Source organism: Nyctibius grandis, chromosome 7 (assembly GCF_013368605.1).
Source record: "Nyctibius grandis isolate bNycGra1 chromosome 7, bNycGra1.pri, whole genome shotgun sequence".
Lineage (NCBI taxonomy): Eukaryota > Metazoa > Chordata > Aves > Nyctibiiformes > Nyctibiidae > Nyctibius > Nyctibius grandis.
In genome coordinates this window covers 38,538,315-38,561,566 of record NC_090664.1, presented here as the reverse complement: position 1 = coordinate 38,561,566, position 23,252 = coordinate 38,538,315, and the positions used below count along the sequence as shown (strand labels likewise).

Sequence of the window (23,252 nt, the reverse complement as noted above, 5' to 3'; positions counted from 1 at the left end):
AGGAGGACAGCTGGATATACTCTTTCAGTACCAGTGTTAGCTTTTAGTAGATTAAAACACCCACTCAATTATTAAGGTGTAGTTTCACGGTAGGTTTACACTGCTATTGAAAGGTTAACTACTTCCCTTTCAGCTGTACATTTGTGTCCCATCCCCTTGCGCTAGCTTTTGTATCATGAGCTGCATCTCGTGGGAACTGAGCTGAAACCTAAGCTAATACAAAACACACTGAAAGATTATGGGTTAATGTTGGTGAGGTTATTGTGTGAATGCACAAGCACTAGTACCAGCAAGAAGGTGTGCGTAGGATAGCCAACAGGATGACAGGATTGCTAGTTGTGATTGGTAGTAAGGAATTAACTTAAATCAGCCACAAATCCACACAGTTAGGCTACAATCACTTAGCTCTTCAGGACATAATATTTATCTTGCTTTTCTACAGTATGCTTAGCCAGTAAAAAACTGGCTGGATGCCCGAGCCTAGAGAGTTGTGGTGAATGGAGTTAAATCCAGTTGGTGGCCGGTCACAAGTGGTGTTCCCCAGGGCTCAGTGTTGGGGCGAGTTCTCTTTAGTATCTTTATCAATGATCTGGACAAGGGGATCGAGTGCACCCTCAATAAGTTCGCAGATGACACCAAGCTAGGTGGGAGTGTTATTCTGCTTGAGGGCAGAAAGGCTCCACAGAGGGATCATCTGTCTATACTGCTGGAGGCTGTCCTGAGGAGCCCCGGACCCCTGAGGCCCCAGAAGAAGTCAGGATAGAGGAGGAATCTGTCTTGGTAGATGAGGGCTGGGTCAGGGACCAATTAAGCAACCTGGACATCCATAAATCCATGGGCCCTGATGGGACGTACCCGCGGGTGCTGAGGGAGCTGGCGGAAGTCATTGCCAGGCCACTCTCCATCATCTTTGCTAAGTCGTGGGCAACGGGAGAGGTGCCTGAGGACTGGAGGAAAGCAAATGTCACTCCAGTCTTCAAAAAGGGCAAGAAGGAGGACCCGGGTAACTATAGACCGGTCAGCCTCACCTTCATGCCCGGAAAGGTGACAGATTCCTCAAAATATACAACTAGAAATACTGAAAACTCACAGAAAATGGGGGCAATTGTGAAACACCTCAAAAGGAAGGGGGCCCAGCAAATCATCTGTATGAGCTCAATAAAGCAGAGAATTGTGTGAGAAGTGCACTTTTAAATTTAATATAAACATTCATTTTCAATTAGTATTATAGAGGGAGCAGTGCAGAAAGAGATCATGCAAGAATAGAAATAGAGAAATGGAAATGCTGCAGAGTGGTACATCATAACCTTGTTGTAGCAGGAAATAGGGAATCATTGGAGTATTCCAGACTATGCTAAAAGTTAGAATGAGAGCTTACGAACAGGATACTAGTTGCAGTATTCTGCATGAACTGGAGTAGTCTACTACTAGGCTACACACTCAAGAGTTACAGCAGTTAAGATGGTTAGAAAGAAAAAAAAAAACAACAAAACAATTTCTACAATATAAAGAGTCAGAAATAAATAATCTGTGTATTAGCAAAACCATATGAGAAAACAGCAGCATGACTGGTGTATTTTGGCATGACCTTAAAGTGGAAAGCATTACACAACCAGTTAATATTATTGATTTTTGTCTAGTGTTTCTCACTCCTCCTCAAACTTCTGGGGAGAGTAACGTAAAATTATTGTGTTTTCGGCAGACCTCTGATACTCAAGAAAGAAGATAACTTTTCATTAAGAAAAGGTCTTTTGTTTAACCTATGAAATGTTACGTTCATATATGATATAAACTATGAAAAATACAACCTCCTCAGTAAAAATATAATAGCACATCAAAACAACAACAGCATACACTTGAAAATATCAGGGTTTATGAGCCTACTGAAGCAATACCACACAATGATACAGTACACAAATATTCAGAAGCTACCAAATGAACAGCAAGGAAAGAAACTGGAAAAAGGAGCTACAAAACCAGGGATCCCTTGCATCGTTCCAATCACATACACCTTTTTGGTGGGTCATCCACCATAATCTCCAAAAATAAACTCTACGTAAAGACAAGTAATCCACTCCCTATTTGCAGGCATTTCTTTCTACATAGAACCGCAGTTCTCCTTCCTAAGGTAAGGATAATATTAAGGGCGGGGAAGGGGGGGGGGGGAGGATCAGGAAGAATGAGTTAGCCCAGGCTCTGCTCTATCCCAAAATACTTCCAGACCAAGCAGTCCATTCCCCTCCCTGGAAAGCAGCTGTCTCCGTTTGTCACCCATTTGCCTTGCAGCTCAAGCAGCAGCAGTTTATGCTACTGAGGATACCTGGTTTTGGGGAAGGGCTGTTACGAATACTCAAGCATGGATCTTCTTATGCATTTAAAAATCTTTAGGAACACCACTTGAAAAAACTGATTTTGTCGTCTTTGGAGTCAGATGCAGAGAACTGGAAACACCAAGCAACTGTATTACTGCTCTGGTTAGTTATGCCTATTACATCTTCAATTACGTGCCCGTACACTGTTCTCCTCCTCCCTCTCCCCCCTTCTTAGTGCAACAAATGGTGGCTTTTTCAATGCTCCTTCAATCCTGGAAGAACCATTGGCAGGACAAAGAATATTGTTTCCTAAAGTAGAAAAAGAGCTGAAGCACATTTACATAATTACATTTGTTTGGAACGTGACTTAATTAAGAACAGGAATGAATGGACACAAGGATTCCCAAAAGCTAAACAGAAAACATCTTTTCTTTAACTTGACTACTCATGCTTCCATTAAATGCCTTCGTACTTTCATTCACAGATCCGAAGCAGAACTTAGTTCGACCATTCCAGGCCAAGGAAGAAACAGTACCTTTTGAACAAGACAGTTAAAAAAATACAGCTAAACTGAAGAACAGCAGGCACTATCAGGAAAAACATAAAATCGGCAAATTCTTACCTGTTATTTAACGTGGTTGGCAGAGGATGTGTTGCATTGGGTGGCACAGTTGCATGAGTGAGAGGAGAAGGGTTCTGTGATATTGTCGCTGGGGTCTGAATTACCCCATTTAAAGCCCCTACAATTCCATTGATTGCCAGCTGGCTGGCTGGCAGTGCTCCAATTATTCCACCCACACCAGGCACTGCAGGAATGGTGGAGGTTACAGTCTGCATACCACTAGCTAGTGCCCCCACTGTCACACCATTGACCTGTTGAACTCCTGTGACTCCTGAGCCTTGCTGAGCTGGACTCTGCCCAGCAGGTGGTGGAGTGGAAAGAGCTGATGAACTGCTGGTGCTTTGTCCGCTGGAGGTTATCTCCTGGTGTAAAAACAAACAACAAAACCCCCTCAGCTGCAGAAAATTTCACCTAACAGCACAATGCAAGGACTATGATAAGTTAACTCCTAACAAGTTTAAGTTTAGAAGAAACAAATAAATATTACCTGATTTAATACAGGAAGAGAATTGTCCGGTAAAAAACTGTTTCCCAGATGAGGGCTTTTGCTGCTGTTCAAGGAATCAGTGCTAGGTGCTAAAGTAATTATTTCAAAAAACACACAGTGGTTAAATTTCTGAAACATGTAAAAAGATTCAGAATAATTATTTCAAAATAATGTCAAAGGTAAACATAGAAAATGTAAAGTCAACCTTAAAATCATTGTTGAATAGTAAACTGTTAACTAAATAATTGGTGAATCAATAGATTCAAACAGATGTGCTCCACACTAAAGTAAAAAAGAAACTGCACTGAAATGAGTAGTAATGGTTCATATAAATCTTCCAATTGACTTTTAAACATTTAAACACACCAACAAATACTTGTCTATATTTATCCTACATGTATATGCATCTCCCATCAATGCCATACATGGATGAAATAGATATTTCATATAAATAATGTTCAAATTACTTTGACTCTCTAATACTCTGCTCTACTCACCTGCTTGTACAGGAAAGGCATGTACTTGATGAGAAGGGCTGGGATTTGAAGTTATTGTTGGAAAGGGCACCGAAAGCTGTGCATTGAGTAGCTGAAGCCGCTCTTTCTTAGCGGTTAGATTCTTTATCTGTTCTTCTAACCGCCTATTTTCAACCTGAAGTTGGTGTAATGATTTAAGCATTCCTAAAACTAAGGTAAAAATGCGTGTTATCTTTCACAACCACATTCAAAGAATGAATAACAGGTCTTTTTAATTTATGTATTACAAATTAAGACTAGCATTAAGTTACATGTAAAAATATAAATAAAATTATTACCGAGAGATACATTACAGAAATTTGACTTTAAGTGGAAAGGTTTAGGATCAATTTCATGTAATCTGAAGTGCAGAAAAAAGTACATAGCACGTGATAGTAATTTTGCAATATATCTACCCCCTGGCTTTAATACAGATAAAGTTGCATCATTAGGGCTGATGTTCATTTTAAGCAAATAGCAGTACATGATAACTTATTCCCAAACCAGAATATAAAAATAGTGTTATTTTAGTAGCACAGGTTAATTGTGTAGTTGGGAAAAACCTATTTCAGCTGCAGTATTAGAAATTTTAAACATTATTAAAACAGAAAAAGTTTGACAAATATGCATTCAACTAGCAATACCGCCCACCAAAAACATTTATGTAAAAACAAGCAAGTTTGTGAAAAGGGAGTTGTTCTGCTTTAATGCCCTGTACAGTAAATCACAAACTTACAGAAACAATGAAAAAAATGTCATCCAACGTGAAGTTACCCTGACACACCTTGTTGGGAGCAGGAGCTCTCATGAGCTCCGAGCGGCGATCTGCAGATCTCCCAGCAGGGAGCACTGTGTGAGCACTGCAGTTACCACCCCTTTTTTGCAGAAAAAGGGCATGATCTTCTGTACTAACGTGATTTTTACGCAGCAGAGTTTTCTCAAATTCCAATTTGGTTTCAGAACTTGGATTTCCCAACTAGTACTAGAGTGTGGCTGTAAAGCCACAGGGATAGGCATTTTTTTTTTAATTCTAAATTGTATTTGTTTAACATGACCTCTGGGCCTACTACAGACATAAGTCTACTGGTATAGGCACATCTGGTCATTTCCCAAGGATTTAGCTTTTATCCCTCCTCTTCAAGAACATACAAAGGAACCCTCAGTGAGCCCAAATGAGATGCAATAAGACTTAGCTAAACCTGTCCTCCAGCTATCATGTTTAAAGGATTATCCCTGCATGAATTTCCTCACAATTAGCATTTTTGTCAGGATACCATTCATAAAAATACCAACTAGATACCACTCCACACTACCAAGGAGAAGAATATTATGTTCAATAAAATATAGCACAAACCATAACCTGGTACTAAAAAAATTTTTTTTAAAATGTATTCAGCCATTGTCTTTGATACTGATATATTGTTGAATACAGAGATTCAAGTGATCTACTCATCACTTATGTTTTTAACGTATTCATTCTTACACTACTATACTCTAAATAAACGTAACTTGAGAAAAGAATGATTTGCTTGCTTTGAGAATTTCACGAGAAACACAGAACATAATAAAGATATGAAAGCCCAGCAGGACACCTGCCTAACATTTATACATATTATTTTAAAACACCAACAGAAATAGACAGTTTAGAATTAAAAAATGAAAAATATAACAATAAAAAAATTATGCCACACAAATTTATATCACACAATATAAAGCAAACTGGGGAACTGTGCTACACTATTTACAGTAGTGGATCTAGAAGTCCAGAATTCATTTCCAAACTCTGCAACCGACCAGCTGGATCTGCAAGTCACTTCCTCTTGCGTGACACAATTTCCCCATCCATAAAAATGTAGATAATTATAGAGAACTCTTTTGTAAGCTACTGAAGCCATGTGCTACATTAAGAACTATCTTACAGTTACACACTACAGTTATATTTCTATTCACAGCAGAAAATAAGTTTTTTTAAAATTCCTGGACAAGCACTGAATGGCAGTTCTGAATAACACAGTTAACAAAAGCAGTAATAAACAGAATGTGAGTACTTACTGTCACTAGGGGTGCCTTGCTCTAATAAAAATTGCTGTCCTTCACTCCATTGCCTCTCCAGAAGCTGTTCTATGCTGGCTGCTACTGGGGGCAAATTTTCCCCACAACTGTTTCCTGATTGATCATAGCGAATCTGCAAGTTGCTTACAGGGGATCTGTTGAAAATATTGCAATTTATTGTTTAAAGAAAAGGATGGAAGGAAATGTATTCGTAAAAGGCTGTCGAAGTTTCTTACCTTGTATCAGCCCTTAGCACCTACATATCTTACACTTCCAAGACTAAGTTAATTCATCAAGATACTAAGAACTCCTGGTTCTCACTGCCAAGGCTTTAATAAAAGAAAGATGTAGTTTTTCACAGCATGAGAATTTATACTGAGAAAGCACATAACCTCTTCTTGCATACAGACTAACATGACACCTAACCGACACACAGTATTATATTAAATTATTCTACAGCAGAAAACCATTGTATATGGATACGTAAGAATACCTGTCTTTAAATAAAAAAATTAAATCTGCAAACTTTTCCCAGAGAAAGCTAGGAAAATAAAAACAACTTCTTAAAATCAGCACAGTAATGATACTTCCACATAGAAAGGCCATACATAAGTTACTGCCTAACTTGTTCTAAAAACAATCATAAAACCAAATTTTTGAGGGACTACGTGAAAATATTATTTCACAAGGGATGCAATGAAAGTTAAAGTTATCCTCTGCCTGTCCTGTGCACACTTAATATACTTCCTTTTTCACTCATGATCACACATGACCAAAGAATAATCCCTTTGCCGCACGTCTTTTCTCATTCAGGAGACTATTAAATATTCAGCACACAGCCACTAAGAAAGCTAAGTACCCCTCAGGTTCTGCGAGTAGGCTTCTTTTGCATTGTACGGGGCAAAATTTAACCTGTGAACAAAACCAGATGCTCAGTATATTTCTGACTCAGGATTCTGGCCTCATGTACGCATGGTCCCATTCCTATACAGGACCAACACCAAAGCCCACTAAAAGTTGGTTGTTGGTGGTGTTTGTTTGTTTTGTTTTTTTTTTATTTTAATCAACTCTGGTGAGCTCGGATTCAGATTCTTATATATTAGTTATTACTGTAACTATAATAAGGATCACAGCCATACTGTTCTACATGTAGTGCAAACTTACCAACAAGACCACCATAGTCCCAGTACCGGACAACATACAGGGCTCAGGAAATCAGTGTGTTAATTATGATTAGCGTAATAAGCAGTGGTCACAGCACATTAGCTACCTAATGACAGTCAAGCATTTCATAAGCACCAGAGCAAAGCGATTTTTACGAGAAAAGGTTTTAAGTAGGTGACTTAAGAGCTCCGTAAGTATTTATAAATAATTCCTCTTTTGCATACAGGATGAAAGATGAAAAACCACTTGTTAAAACAAAAAGCCCTGATGAATGGGTAACCAAGGTAGTGTTTTTTGACAAGAGATGACAACTCAACAGCATTTAACAGTTCAGCACAGACATGGCAAAAACAGACTTAAAACTAGTTCTTTACACGATGTGCTGAAGTGATAAGAAGGAAGGTTTATGCAGAAACATTCTGAACAGATGTACTACACTCCACACAAACAAAACGCACTTTAAAAGAAAACTCACACCAAAAAAAAACGGAAAACAAATACAGAAAACCACCACACAACCCCTCCCCAGCAACTTCTTTCTCTGTATGCATGCTTTTGAAGGGCGCATAACGCTACTAACAGATTGCGCCATTTGAATTATAAATCATCAACAAAATTCTTCTTGAGCTTAGGACTGTTTCCTATCAATTTCACAGAGTTAGAAACAAAGCAACACATGACTGTATAACCTCTGCAATCCTTCACTGGAAGCCTGTACAGAAGGAGAAAAAAAAAAAAAAAAAAAATCTAGATTTCCCTGTATCGCAACATTAGTCAATCCCTCCTCTTCCAGCAGAACACCTACCTCATCCATTCGACATAACACGGTTGAATCCTTACGCCAAACAGTATTTGACCATAGTTTCTAATAGGATTATAAATGTGCTGTACATGCAGGTCCGATGCAGTCACTGAGATGGGAATCCCTCGTTTCATGTGTCATACCTTGCTTACTTTCACAACTGTTTTTTGTTTAAGTTCAGGGTGAAGTTCTTCATACTCTTACAGTATTAATTGTAAGCAATACTGCATTTAGATACAGGCATACATGCATATTTCAGTACAGGTATTACATAACACATTTTTAAATCTAAGGTTAAGTATGTGGTAAAAAAAGTTTAAGTGCCACCTTGGGAAAAGCCGCAATTCCTTTGCAAAATGGAAACAGCTCACATAAACCAGGTGTATTTATATTTCTCATATATATTAAAATTTTAAATATGACAGCTTAAACATCAAACACTGTGGTTATATAGGGGTACAAAGATGTAACAATATGAATTTGAAATGACCATACAGCTCACGAGTCACATATCTTCTCCGAAGAGCTGCCATCAGCTGTGTCATCAACAGCAAACAATTGTATCTGCAAGTGTTTTTATTTTAAGCAACTATTTGAAAATTACATGGTTCTTTCAGAGAAGTGTGTTATTTATGAATCTCATAAGCTTCAAAGGGAAGACAGTAAGAACTTGCAGAAAAATAATCTTAATAGATAAAGCAGGCAACAATCAGAACTGCAAAGTTTTCAGATAGCAGACTTCTGAAGTTAGCTTTTTATCGACTACAAACCACATTTTAAGTAATCAGTCATTTATTTAGCTGGAGAAGGTGGGGAGTTACCATTTTAGAAACACATTTTAGAAACATCAACATACATGTGATCTTTCTTATCGCACAAACCAGGGGTGAAATTTGCTGACTACTGAACTTAATTGAATGGGTAAGTTTTCTAAATTTTTTCCATGCTAGGTATTTCAGACTAAGTTTTTCAATCTTTCAGTTTTAGAACTACAGCAGTGATTTCTCCCCCTCCTGACCCCACCCCCCTTTTTTGGCTTGTTTTTGATCAACTCTACTGCCAAGCAAAAGCTATCTGCTCTTCGCAAAGTGATACTGCTTCCGTACGCTGAAGGAAGCTCTGCAATCGTGGACTGAGGTGGCCTTTGTATCACACAGTTCTCCTTTGCCACCGCCCCATCGAAACAGCTGAAATCTGACCATGTTGTAAGCACTAGGCTATACACACCCTGAACATACACTCCGTAGAAGCATCGTATTTAAGAAGTTTAGCTTCCCAAATATTCTACCTAAAGACAGCCCGAACACCACTATGGCCTACTGCAAATCGTACAAAGACCAGGCCTTTGTATATTAAGTAAGAAGACATTAAAATCTGTAATTACCACAACACATATGCATAAGAAGACTACTCAATATATAACCAAAAGTTCTGGAACTTCCTAACTGTTGAGCATTTCCCTTTGCAAAATTCTTTTAAGTTACTTGTCTTTATATATCTAGACATGTTCCTTATTAATATAAAGATTTATATGCTCATGTAAAGATATCTATTTATACTGAGAACACAGTCTAAACTAATTTGTAAATTGTCTACTTATTGTTTTAGAAGCAACACGTACTGGAAAGCTTAAAAGCCAGTTCATGACTAGATAATACCACCTAAGTATTATTATGGATATTCTCAGCCCATTCGACAAGTTGTCTTTTGATTAATTAAGGAATATAATACAAGATCAATAACACCAGGCATGTACATTAAATTACCTTATTTAGAGATATTTAATATAAATTATTGTAACAAACACATGCTGTAACAATCAAATTCATTGTTACAGTGCTGCCTCTGTGTAACTACCATTTTTTAGCTATCCTAAAATCCTTTAAGATAAAATTCCCCATGGTTAGTCCCTAAGTAAAGAAATACAGTAATAACACTATAAAATCTAATTCATATGGGATCCAGTATGGAAAATAAAGCCCTTTAAAAACAAAGATTCACTTAAAATACACAGAAAATATTACTGAAATATTTAAAACACAATATTGAAAGTTTAACAGTAAGTATTTTAAAACAAAATAATGTGATACAATTTCAGCGGAATTCTTATGTCAAACTTCTGTAGTAGAGGTGAATGGCAGCAGAACAAAAAAAGTAATTTTTTTTTTTCCACAGAGAATTGTTGCATATTTTGAAGTGGTGAGGAAAAAAGAAGAAAATATTTATTTGAATTTTTTACTGATACTTAGATTCTCAGACCATCTTATTCCTGTGATCATTGTAGTTTTTAAGTCTGTGTGATTTTGGAATTTAGCAAATGTGACTGAAAATATGATTATGGTAACAAACAAATAGTCTACGTGGATTAAATTATAAATAAATCCCTCTAAAACAAGTCTCCATTTCCTAAGTAATAGATAAATCCCTCTAAAGCTAGTCTCCATTTCTTAAGTGAAATCCTTCACTTGTAAACCTAATTTCAGCTGATATAAAAGTAAATTTCGGTACATTTTTAGCTATCAGGACATATCAGGGTTTTTTTAAAGACATATATATATATATAGAAAAAAAAATAAATGTATATGTACATGTGTGTGTATATATACATATATATATATATAGGCTTTTAAAACACTTAAGTCTTAATAGTAAAAAGACAGTGAAGTTTCCAAATCTTAAAACATTTCCTCTGCCTGCACTCTCCAATGTAAATAACGCTTACCGTGGTGAGAGACTTCCTCTGGGTGAACCTCCTCTGCCAACAAGGCTGCGGCTATTATCTCCGAGATCTTGATCTGCAGTGTAAATATTTCACAGCTGATAAATGGACTCTTCTTAGATAAGAGTTTTAAAGCTGATGTAGATATTTTTAAAATACCTTAAATCTCAACTTCTATCTGTAGTTACTGCTGAAGAGTGAACACGTAACTAGTTTAAGATTGCTGAACTGTAGCATGTAAGGTGTTGTCCTTACACATTTCTGAGGCTGTACCAGGCCATGGATTACATTCACTTCTTTCATTCCTTTCAGTTTTACAGCACAGAAGCGTGGTTTGCATTTCCAGTGCCCTCCCCTCAGCCACTTTTAATTTCTACGGTGAAAGCAATGAATCACAGCTGTGGACAGCTAATCTGTATGCTTATCACAGCAAATCCTGATGGTCTGTATTTTTTTAACGCTTTGCATCCCAAAACAACTCATAAAATATATAACATATTAAACTTACTGCTGCCATCTAACAAACACACGCTATTCTGCAATTTACTGAAAACTTTATGAAAGCGTATAATTCACTAATTCCTATTTATAAGCAGAAGCACAGGAAAGCCCCTTGCTAAAAAGGTAGTAAAACAAACAAAAAAGGCCTCATTAAATATACGAAAACGTTTTGCTTGGAAGGACTCAAAAGGGTTATTTTCCCTACGGCCTCTCCATAAAATAACCCTATCTGCCCCCTTCCAGGTTGCCCTCCCCCTATTCTGAGTCAAGCGACCTCCGACCTCTCGGAGGGCAAAGACATGACTGATCCATTCTTGGTAAACTGCTAAACTCCTTCCCTTCCCCCAGACAGGCATGACTACTGCGACATGTCAACAAATCCTGACGGAGGGACCGACACAAAGCCAAGCCAGCGCTCATTAAAACTGGCGAGGAGAAGCCCACGATACAAAACGCCGATCAGTAAATATTCACAAGATTATGAAATGCTGCAGAAGTTCTCTTGACTGGATCTCTTTCACATGAAGTTGTATGTAATGCAATTTCATGAATTATGCAAATAAAGGTTTAAACTATTCACGACAAAACCCAGAGCTGCATTACTGCCGTTGCAAAGAGCTCCAAACCGAACACATCAATCACAGAAGTCACAGGAGACATTGCTGCATTCCTGCCTGCTGATGGCTCTGCTTAAACATTTACATTTTGGATACTAAAAAACAAAACCAAACCCACCCTGTTCTGCAGGACAACTGAGAATTTACTTCCATCATAACAACTTTATACAGACATTTAATAACCAGATGCTGAGAACAGTTAAATAATTAAATCTAACGATCTTTTTAAAAATATTTAAGTCTGTAAAGTTGCACATTTGTCACCAGCAGCGGGAAGCTTACCTGCTTGGCTGTTTTCAGACTGAGCTATAAGTGCTGCCATGGCTGAATTTGGGTTCAGCCTATTGCCGTACACGTGGGATGCAGGCAGACTGAGAGAAGATCCAGGTAGGGTGTTTGCCTGCAAGAAACCAATTAAAACTTGAACCCTGTTTCTTGAAAAGTGGGAGAAATACTAAATGTATTTTAAAGAAGCCTTCCTAATGCACAGTTATTCATTTATTTGAAGTTGAATGTTTTTTAAAAACAGAATGTATTTTAAAAAAAATATTATTCTCCATTTGTGAGTACAGAAATAGAATTGCAGTACTTTGAAAATATATCAGGTTTTAAAGCATGTTTTACTTGTCGTTTGCAAGATCTGCTAATAAAAAAACCTTCTAATAAAAAAATTACTGCAGCAAATATTAAAAATACCAAAATTGCATTTTAAAACCACCACCACGTAGCAGGATGGGTAGACTTCCTTGCAATCCTGAAGCATGCACTCAGTGCTAGGACTTAGTAGCACAGCGACTATGTGGTTATCCTACTAATTATTTAATCTTATTAAACCATTTACAAAAGAAGGGCAGGTAGACAACAGATGTCTCACAAATGCCTGGGTTTCTTACATCACAACCTGGCTGTGGAGGTCAAAAGGTCCAACTTTCAGCTCTATAGTCGAACCACACAGAGCCATATTTCCTTTGCTCGACTCTGTCATTAGTAAAACCTGCACACTATTTTGTTATTTCCTATTTTGATAGACTTGGAAGCCTGGTGGTTTTTTGTTTTGTTTTGTTTTTATTTTAAAGAACGCAAACAGCCATTACAAGTATGTTTTCTATACAATAGGGGGCTCGAGGAATCACAGCTTTGCCCTGACCCCATATAAGGAACTGTATTTTTGGCAGTTGGCCAGCTCTACTTATTGAAGAGCTCCCAAGTTTGTGTTCATTCATGTTGCTAACCACAATTCTGAAGGTCTCTGCTGGGACTTGTGCCAAACAAGCGAAAATGAACCCTTAAACAGATGAAGCTAAGGAGGCTGGCCAAAATCTTGCATAATCCAATGCAATAAAAATACCTTCTTTCCTTGGCTGCTTACGCTTTTTCCCTTTCGAAGAAAACATTTGTGTCAAACGCTGAGTTGCAGAGACAGGCAATCAGACCAAAAAAAAGGCACTGCTGCTTATCAAAAAGGTATTTTTCCTACCTGATAAAAAAATTATTTCAAAACAAAGAACAGAGACTGCAGGGGGTGGGCGGGGGAATCAAAGACACACAACCTGTGTCATCACAGGGTTTAAGATGAATCTTTTAAGAATATGTAAACAACCTTTACAAAGGAAACTTTTTTTGAAAAACGAAAAAAGTGAACAGTAAGGAACTTAATTTGTGGGACATTTTGACGTGTATAACTGCACACAAGAGACGAGAGAAACATACTGGTTATTACAGCAAAATATTACAGAGTATAAACTATGTCTCTGGAAAGAATCACACACTACCATTAAGTTTTGGCTTTCAGCCAACATATTAAACTTGATGAATGGACTTTTATGAATTTACACAACTGTTTTCAATGATGCTTTATTTACTATATACTGGTGAGAAATTGTTCCTGATACTTACATTCTTCTACTGTCACAAAGTTAGAAAAAGCCACAAGTAATTACTTAACAATGATCAGATTTTTTTCACTTTTCAGTTTAAAGGTACAAGCAAGATTGCTAAACACAGAACCACAGTTTGACTTCAAATCTGGCTGTTACTTCTTTTTTTTAAAGAATTACATATCTTTAGTAGGATTAATCTGAATTAGTTGTTATTCTTAAAAATAATGCAGGCATTCCCACCTACCTAGGTATAACAGCTTCCAGAAATACAGTACAGATTAGTACTGTGACACTGATGAAGGCAGCAATACTGCACTGCTCCTGCTATTCTCCTTAATAAACGCCTATAGCGTGATTCCAACTCAACTGTTATCATTCACTAGCAACCTTCAGCTGTTTTCCTCTCAAACACAAAACAAACTTCAAAAACAATGTAGCTTTTTGTCAAATCCTTTCACTGAAGAAACATTACCATTATTTCCTTCCATATCTAAGAGACAAGACTAGCAAAATAAAAATCTATATATACTTTATTTAAATAAACTGGTTGAGCTTATGAATTCTACCAATATAGTTTGTGCTTTTCTTTTAAACTACACACAACAGGTCTTACTTCTGTTTAGTTTTAGAATATTTCTGTAAAAGAGTTCTCTTCATTCTAGTGAGCGTACTGCTCACATTTTACACAGAAGCTGCTGTACTTACTCTCACTCTGTAATTCACTGCAAGGCTACTTAAAACTGTGCAATAGCAACAATCTATTAATTTATGATGGCAGGGCAGCTATAATCAGCAAAGAGAATACACGATTGTTTGCCTGAAACATGCCCAAATAGCTTTAGGAACTTTCTAAAGTATCTAAGTATCTTGAAAGGAGTTGCTACAGTCTGTTGAGTAACCATCACATCACAAAACAGAAGACATCAAAGGAATTAAACAACGTTTGCTAAGTGGGTTGATATAACAGATCAAAAGACTTAGCATGATTTAAACAGTATCTAAGAACTTGAGTTTTTTCACAAGTGGTGGTTCACCCTAAACTTAACCCCTGTTTATACTTTAAAATAATAGTAAATGTGTCCCACAACAAGTTGGAACTACAAAAGTTCTCGTGTCATCATGTATCCTATGCAACTCTCAAAGGAAAAAGTCACATTAACAAAATTGTTCAAGTAAGCTGGAGGTAAATACAAAACTTTTAAAATACTTTTTTTTCAATAGCAATGTAAAATGACAGGAATAACGATTTGCAAAGCTTTATTATGTATGTGACAACTTCATCTGACAGGAAAGTAGAGGAGGTGGAGGAGTGCTACATTATTTAAAGGTGAAATAGGAGCTTCATGTTTCACTCACAGTCGAAACAAGCTGTAGCAAGCATTTATTAAAAATGCGCAATCATCCTGTCAATACACATTAAGGTCACAGGACTGAAACATGTTCTAAAATGCAGAACTTATAAAGCTGTCGTATTCTTTATTTCAACTGATTCTATTTAAACAGCCAACGTAATACATGATCAAAATGTATGAACTAATAAAATAAGAGACTGCTAAGTATTTATTTCGAAAAGGCAGCAAATTTTCCTGAAAATATTTTAGCAGATGAATGTAATCCCATCTAGAGGTATATAATACACTGCTTTCATTTATGGCATGTTCAATAAATCAGTAAAGCAATAAGCAGCAGAGCAGTGAAGGAAGATACACTGTAATTCACAGAATGTCCAAGTGCAATAAGAATAAATGATTGATATTTGATTGATGCTTAAAAACACTTCCTCTACAGCAAGAAAGAAAGTGCAAGTATATTCTTCCAATTAAAGAACTACACTTGCAAGTTAACTAAATTTCACTCGTTTATACAAATATCCTCTGAATATTTAAAATAGTTTTATATTTGTTTGCATCACTCCCAAATGGTATTTTACTGTAACACTATGACTATATGGTTTCCCAAGTTGACAAATATTTGCATTCATAACTGGACATTTACTTAAATTTCCAGGGAAAACGGTTTCTTCATTTCAAAAGTTACATGTTCTTTAAGCAAAAAAATCAAAGGGGAGAAAAATGAGACAATACTTAGCTGTATACAATTAGATCAGGTCTCAAAAATTTGAGAACCTTTGAGCATGCCTATTCCCCTGTTCCTTTCAAGTTTTATGCTATGAAATATTTTCTGGTAACAGGCCTCGTTTCTGTCTCAGCTCCACACCAGTAAGGTTTTAATACTCAGCGTGTGATGAGAGATGAAACCAAGTGTGAACAACTTTCGGGTCCCATGAGTAGGCTGACTGTTGAAGCTGTCAGGTTCAATTGCATCACTCCACTTTATTCAATGCCCCAAACTGCTCCCTAATTGTTAGGGGCTTAACATATTCAAAACCATTGTTTAGGCTAATGCTGAAATGCCTACAGTTGAGTTTCCTTAAAGAAAGGGGAGGGATTTAATTGTAGTTAAACCATTACTGAACTCTCCTCCTTTCATGATAGGACAAGGATGACCGGGACAACCAATTCCAAGACGGGTTCTTAATCAGTTTATATCCAATCAACATCCCTTTTCCCCTCTATTTTAAAACAGTCATTGCTATATTGTAGCTTTGCATTATAGTATGATGATGCTTTACAATTAGTGACAGATCACCTGATTACCTACTTCTGCCAGTATCCAACTGTCAACAATAATTTCAAAGGATATTTTTATTTCTTGTTTAATATAAAAACATATCATTGCTCCTGCACTGTCTATATCCCTTTAAGTACGAGTACCAGATTTATGTGGTTGGGGTCGTAACATTTACCAAGCATACCAGGTTCTTCATCACAGCACAATGCTGTGATAGAAAGCGCAACACTACCCCTTGTTCTTATTAACACAAAGTAAAAAAATCGAGAGCACTAGGTATCACCAACAAGTATGTCTTATGGCCAACTACTACTGAAAACAGTATTAAAAACTTTAATGCAGATGAAGTTTAAACGTAAATTTTCTGTGAGCTATTCAGCTACACTTCTGAGAAGATGTTACTAATGCTTTCCATGCAATTGTCTAGCTTCATGAAATATGGAAGGTAATCCAAGCGCTAGACCAAATATTAACATCAGCTTACTTCATCTAGACATCATCTTAAACTGATGTATTTTGGTCAATGGCAAGCAACATTTACCTGAACAATGTACTATTGAAAAAAAAAACAAAATTAAAACGTGCATTACAATTAAATGAGCTTAGATATCCAAACATGTTAATGCTATGTACATAATGATAATAAAAAAATGATAATATACATATATATAAATTAATTGCTTTTCTTGAGAAGTTAAAAGAGCTGCCTGTCAAGTGATAAAAGCAAAAGCAACCTGGCCTTATGTTTCCTAGCTTAACTTGGATGAGTGAAGAAAAGTGATTTTATCCCTACAATTTTTAAGGCCAGTTACGCAATGGGGAGCATATAACAGCTGGCTTTCCTTGGGTATTCAGTGCAATGGGAATAACGTGGTATTGCTCCCTTGTATTCTTTCAGTACCTCTGGTACCATCTTTAACTTCATTTAGGAGATGTAGGGGAATCACTGCTACACATCATCACTTGCCTTCTCTGAATTGTTAGCTGTTCATCCACCTACCTATGGGCGGGTAGCCAGACTGCAGTTAACTGCAGCAACACACCAAATTTCTAGGAAGCCCAAGAGGAAGTTCTGCAACGTCAACAGCTTTTCATGCATCACTTGCTACAACACAGCTCTTGAATATTATCACAACAAATATGGAATTTGCTTAGAACTCTTATCTAGACCTTGTTTCCAATGAAAAAAAAATTCCAAATTCCTGTTTATTTTCCTACATGCCAAGAAATACAGATGGAATTGAGGACAACACAGAAAATCCTTAATAAAACACTGTTTCCACCTTTCTTCTGAAAACTATCCTACGACTTTTCAAACAACTAGCACAACACAAAATAATATTAAAATGCAGCACGATAAACACTATATATTTTAACTACACCAATACCTTCATTTCCACCTTTTTAGTTTGTATTTTGGCTTCCATAGTTTTAAGTTGAACATATTTAATTTTACAGCAAACTATATCAACTTCTTGACTAAAAAAGCCTACAGCGCTATTGATGACTGAAAGCTGAAAGTGTACTTTTTACAGCTAACCTCACCTCACCTGCTATCATACATACATCACCAACGTGAATCAACCCCAAACATCCACTTTAGTCTTTTACTCATTCATTCTATGAAAGCAATACTGGGATTGAAAGAAAACCCATCCCATACTGCCACCATTACCATCCAAGCACTCTGAAGTCCTTAAAGTTTTGGGTTTTTTTTAAACAGATAATCAAGGTGCAGTTTTACAATAAATGTTTTCACTAACTGGCTGAAATAAAAGAATTAGCTGAGAAGCTTAATTAGGAGGCTGGAAAAGTTAAAATGAAATCAGAAAAAGGGTTTGTGGTATCTTAGAAGAAAAAAAGCAACTTTTCAATCAAAAAGACCATTAATTACAAATGTACAAATTATTGTAATTAAAATCTGTCAGGAAAACTGTATACGTTACATGTAAACTCATCCTATGGATACATTATTCACATCATTACTACTTTTTATGTTATTAGCAAAAATAAATACTTTGAACTCCTAGCTGTGATGAAGATTTATGCTTATGAACAAGCAAATAATCAAACGCTGTCTTTGAGAATCAACTGTTTTGATTAAACGTACAAATAAATCCTTCAATTAAATGAAACCATCTAACCTTCAAACAGCAGCACTCAAACATTTTCCAAGAAGGGCATGAATGAATGCAACTGGGAAACACAGTGGGATTTGAAAGGCAAAATGAAAAATTAATGGCACACCTACAGAAACTAATTTATACCTCTGCCCAGTGTACAACAAGGGCACATCAAGTCATGAAAAACCACATGAGTAGAAGGCCTATCTCCCAATAATGTGAAAAAAGCTATAACCTCAACTGTACTACCAGTTTACTCATTTCTTCCATGTTAACTAAACTGGATATTCTGTAAAATTTTAACCAATTACAATCTATTTATTTATAAACTAGACACAAAAAAGAGACTTGTACAAAAACTTACTAGAATGCTACCTCTATAAGAGGTCTTTTTTGTTTGCTTCTTATCATTTTGTTTGGGTTTTTTTTTTTGGTTTTGTTTTGGTTTTGTTTTTTTGGGTTTCGTTTGTTTGGTTTTTTTTAAAAGGAGGCTTTACAGAGATAAGACCCTGGGATTCCTCCACCTCCCCACAAACCTAACTGAAAACAGAGCTATCATTTCAACAGAATTCCCTTTTATCTCAAGTTTGTTCCTCCATCCTTTCCATCTACCTCTGTCTTCATAGCACTTAAACCTGTATGTGCTCTACATAGACAATGGAAGCAATATCTTACCCAAGAATCTGTTTTCCTTAAGAACATTAACCTATGTATCAGGAATCACAATTTCACACTCATATTGACTAGCAGAAAGAATAACTTGATTAGGAAACAAACCCAGTATACCCATATAGTAATCTATTTTCTGCACATGAGTATTCCAAAGAAAGCCAGACACTTGTAATATGGCAAATAATGGATCTGAGAGAAAAGTAACTACTTTAAAGATCATCTATAATTTCAAAAATAGTAACAATAAAGAATCAGCCACTTATTCACAAACACTGACATTTTAACTTTCTAAATAAACCTCAACAGTCTTTGCTATTTAAGTGATCAAACACCTACAGTAGCAGAATTACTGCTGTGTAAAGACGATTGCAAGATTCTCAACATTTTATACACAGCTTATAAGGACACTGCCTCAGCAATGAACTTTGCAGCTTGTAACAAAGCATACACCATGTAAAATTGAAATCTTTTTCAAATCAAGCCTAAACATTTGGTTTCATCTAAATATTTTTTATTTATTCTTTCCATTGCATACTGAATAGAAAATTTCACATTTTTCACATTCAACACCATTACTATTGTCTCAGGCAGCTAAATTGAAGTAGTGCTACACTCAGTTCAACGAAGAGGTCAATGTGCCTCAGTTGCCTGGAGACTGATGGTTGCTACAGCAGCACCAGATAAGCCAAGCTAAATAAGCTTCAGCTTGAAGGCAGAAAACATTTATTGCGAGACCGAAACATTGATGCAGTTGTCTCAGCATGCAGCACTGCGCAAAATCATGGAACTGCCTTTCAGACTACCTGTATATTGCACAACTCTACATGAAGACAATCTTACCGAAGCTAGAGGAAAATACAAAAAGTAAAGATTTTAATTGGACTAAATACTAGATTACTTGCAACTATGATTCCTTTGTTCTTCTACTTGAGTCACATGTTAGAAGGAATTTTCCCTCTGGCTGTAAATTCTTCCTCCTTGCTACTCTCCTCCACCCCCACCCCAAAAATCCTGAGTTACACTGAATGAGAAGAAAATTAGATTTTTACCCGTTTTGCCTAGAAGTAACAAGGAATTAAAACAGCTTTTAAGTGACAAACAAGAAAATTTAGATGGAAAAACCTTTACTAGCATGTTTTTTTCACATTTTTGTCAGACTCTTAAATTTAAGTGGCTGTGACACAAATACAGTTTAGTGGTTTTGGAAGGAAAGTCACTATTTTGCATGGACATCTCACACCACAATACCAAACCCCTCTCTGTCTACAACATACTGAGAGATGCACTTAGCACACTTTCTAAATCTACCAGTGCTGGCAATTTCCTGTGGCAATGAGTCCCAAGGATGAGCGACATATTCTATTAAGAATGATTTCTTTTTGTTCTGGATGTGCTGGCTTTTCCTTTTATATCTTTTTCTTAAGTTATGAGATAAGGAGAACAGAGTCATTTCAGCATCCAAACAGTGTGTAATCCATGTTGATATTTTACCTTTGACCCAATGGGTAGGAACCTCTTGTGAGAGATCTTATCAAGAGGTGGTTTTGATAGTCACATAAAATATGTTAATTGGTTTTCACATATCCACCGTTTCTATTGATTAGGGAATTCTAGTACTGCAGTAAGGATATAATTTCCTTTTTCTGGAAGCATGCTGCTCAAACCATGCAATATCATGATCTCCAGATGTTTTATTATTCTCTTTTTAATTACCACTCATATTAAAGGTAATGCAAATAATCTTTAGAAAGACAAATGCAGAAAATACAACCAAACTGACCACAAACTTGTAAAACCTCCGACTTTTATTTTGGATCACAAAAAAAAAACCCACCAACACACCACATACTGTATGGCAACATATAAACTGAACTTAAAAAAATTAACTAACAAAACTTACAAAACATACAATTCACCTGCAGGAAAGATCACTTAACTCCAGATTACATCAAATGAATTAGTATCAGCAAAAGGAAGACTGGTATGATATGATGCCATGATCACCGGAGGAAGCATATTTTGGGGAAATTTAGCAATACATTAACATATTGTCGTAAGCACTGTCTATGCTTTACATAAATGATTGATTTCTAAAGGGTGAGAGGTTTCACCACAAGGCACCCACCTGCTAGTAGTTTTGCAGATAAGCAGTAGAAATCTATACTATCTGCACTCTGGACTTCCTAAGAGCTACTCTGGCATTCAACATCAACTATTTCTATATTAAGAAACAGACTTCAGGAAGTGGCCTGCAAAAAAAAGTTAAAAGAGTGTAAGGGTCTTCCCAAGTTACGGAAATCATCTCTGATTACACGGCTTATGTAATTTACTATAATTAAGGTTTTGCATTACAAGGAGGATTATTGCTTAAATAAGTTTGTTGAGATCTTTTCAAAGACTCTACTTTTAAGTCTTAAGATGTTCTGATCCTGAGCTGTCTGCAAGAGTATTATACTAAATTCTTAACTTCAGCCATTACACGTGGTTGTGATGTGTACTTTTGGGAGCAAAGCAGGAAGCTCACTTAAGCAGCAAACCACCTAGTGCAGGTTACTTGAAGTCTTGAGATTGTCACATCTGTCACATCCCAATATCCTAGAACTTAGAGCAATTTGTCTTTTTTCCTATATTCATTCTACTCCCCAAAGAAAAGTTCATTAAAGCAGACAGCTAATAGACCTGCCATTTTCTAGAGCACCCAGAGAGAGGATGGCCCAGAAACTTCCCTTAAATGGACTTCTACTTTCGCCTGTCCAGCTCTAGCAAATTTCAGGTGTTTAAACTGAAACTTTCCTTCCTTCTTCACATTTACTTTGAGCTGAATATCTAATCAAAAAAAAAAAGCAGGCAGGAAACGGGTATGTTTCTCTGACCACAACTGGGGAACAGAAGTGAACAGAGGGGTATTTTCCTTGGCCATACTGAATTTGAGAATATGACATCCATAATTCGAAGCTACAACTGCAAAGTCGGCGGCAGTATCAATCAGGTATGTGCATTTTACTGTCCTATGAAAATGCCCAAATCCTCCTTCTGAAGACTTGCAAAAAAACTTCTCAACTTCAGTTTTCAGCAAATAATACTTGTTGAAGATGTATTCATAATTCCACCCACCCCTGTTTTGAAAAGTATAAATAAGATTGCTCCCAAAACTGCTCCTAACTTCTGTGTTGACAGGGACAAGAACTAAGAACATAGTTCCTTTTTCCTGTATTTTCACTTACCTTCCCATGGGTGCCAGAATAGAAAAGAAAAAGGAGGAGAAAGTTCCCTTGATAGCATGCAAAATGATGAGCAGACTTAAACTATGACAAGAAAATAAATCACAAACAGGAAGCCAAAAATAGTGTAAACTAGTGATGTGGAGAAAGGACAGGGGAGTACAGAGATCCAAAATTAGGGACGAGACTAGTTCAGAAAGTGAGAAAGTAAAAACCACAGGACAGAAGCATCTGAATCATCAGGTGCCCTACGTTCAGAATCTGAAAAGATGTCAGGATTCCTGAGCTTTCACATTCCTCTACTGTTAACAATTAACTCCAAATCTACTGAAAAAAAAAAAAGCCTTATCTCTCTCTAAAAGCTGGATGAGACAAAGAGAATAACCACCACTATGAATGCTAAAGAAAACCCTGCTGTTTTTCTACTGCTCCTAAGGGGAGCAAAGCCAAACGAACTTCAGAAGGGATAAGGGAAGTGACTAAAGAAAACTTACTTCACTTCGAATTGCAACTGACTAGTAGCACCTACCTTCCCAATTATCAGATCTCCACCACGGAGGCAACAGTTCATTACACTATGTTGAAGTGGACCTATCATGCCATTGCAAATAAATCCTGGACTAAAAAGCATAACAAACAGCAACTACTCAGTTTCCCTATCTCTGTGCAAGCCATAAGAACTGCTGTTACAGATACTTCTTGTCCTTTTTGTTCTCTTTATTAGCTGCTTTGTGGCAAAGGAAGCACAGCACATAAAGTTAAGAGATGGGAACTTAGGAAGAAAATAAAACAGAAGCTGCAGAGGAAGAAAAACAGCTTAAAAAAGAAAGAAGAATCCACTAGCAAAAATCACTTTTCTCTGTCCTAAGAAAGCGAAAATAATCTTTTGGACTGTATCTGTAAAACAGGTTAGTGACACATATGTGCAATATTG

General features: G+C 36.6%; 1 protein-coding gene across 3 annotated transcripts in view; it reads right to left on the bottom strand.

The window, feature by feature from the left end:
* The window catches only part of MLLT10 (MLLT10 histone lysine methyltransferase DOT1L cofactor), a 135,202-nt gene that overhangs the window by 5,633 nt on the left and 106,317 nt on the right, over positions 1 to 23,252 (bottom strand). For all 3 annotated transcript variants that reach the window (XM_068405170.1, XM_068405169.1, XM_068405171.1), the window contains 6 exons: positions 12,074 to 12,191; positions 10,677 to 10,749; positions 5,989 to 6,143; positions 3,919 to 4,107; positions 3,422 to 3,510; positions 2,935 to 3,296 (listed from right to left, as the gene is read on the bottom strand). In XM_068405170.1, the coding sequence (XP_068261271.1) occupies positions 2,935 to 3,296; positions 3,422 to 3,510; positions 3,919 to 4,107; positions 5,989 to 6,143; positions 10,677 to 10,749; positions 12,074 to 12,191 (986 nt within the window). The remainder of the gene's footprint in view (positions 1 to 2,934; positions 3,297 to 3,421; positions 3,511 to 3,918; positions 4,108 to 5,988; positions 6,144 to 10,676; positions 10,750 to 12,073; positions 12,192 to 23,252) is intronic.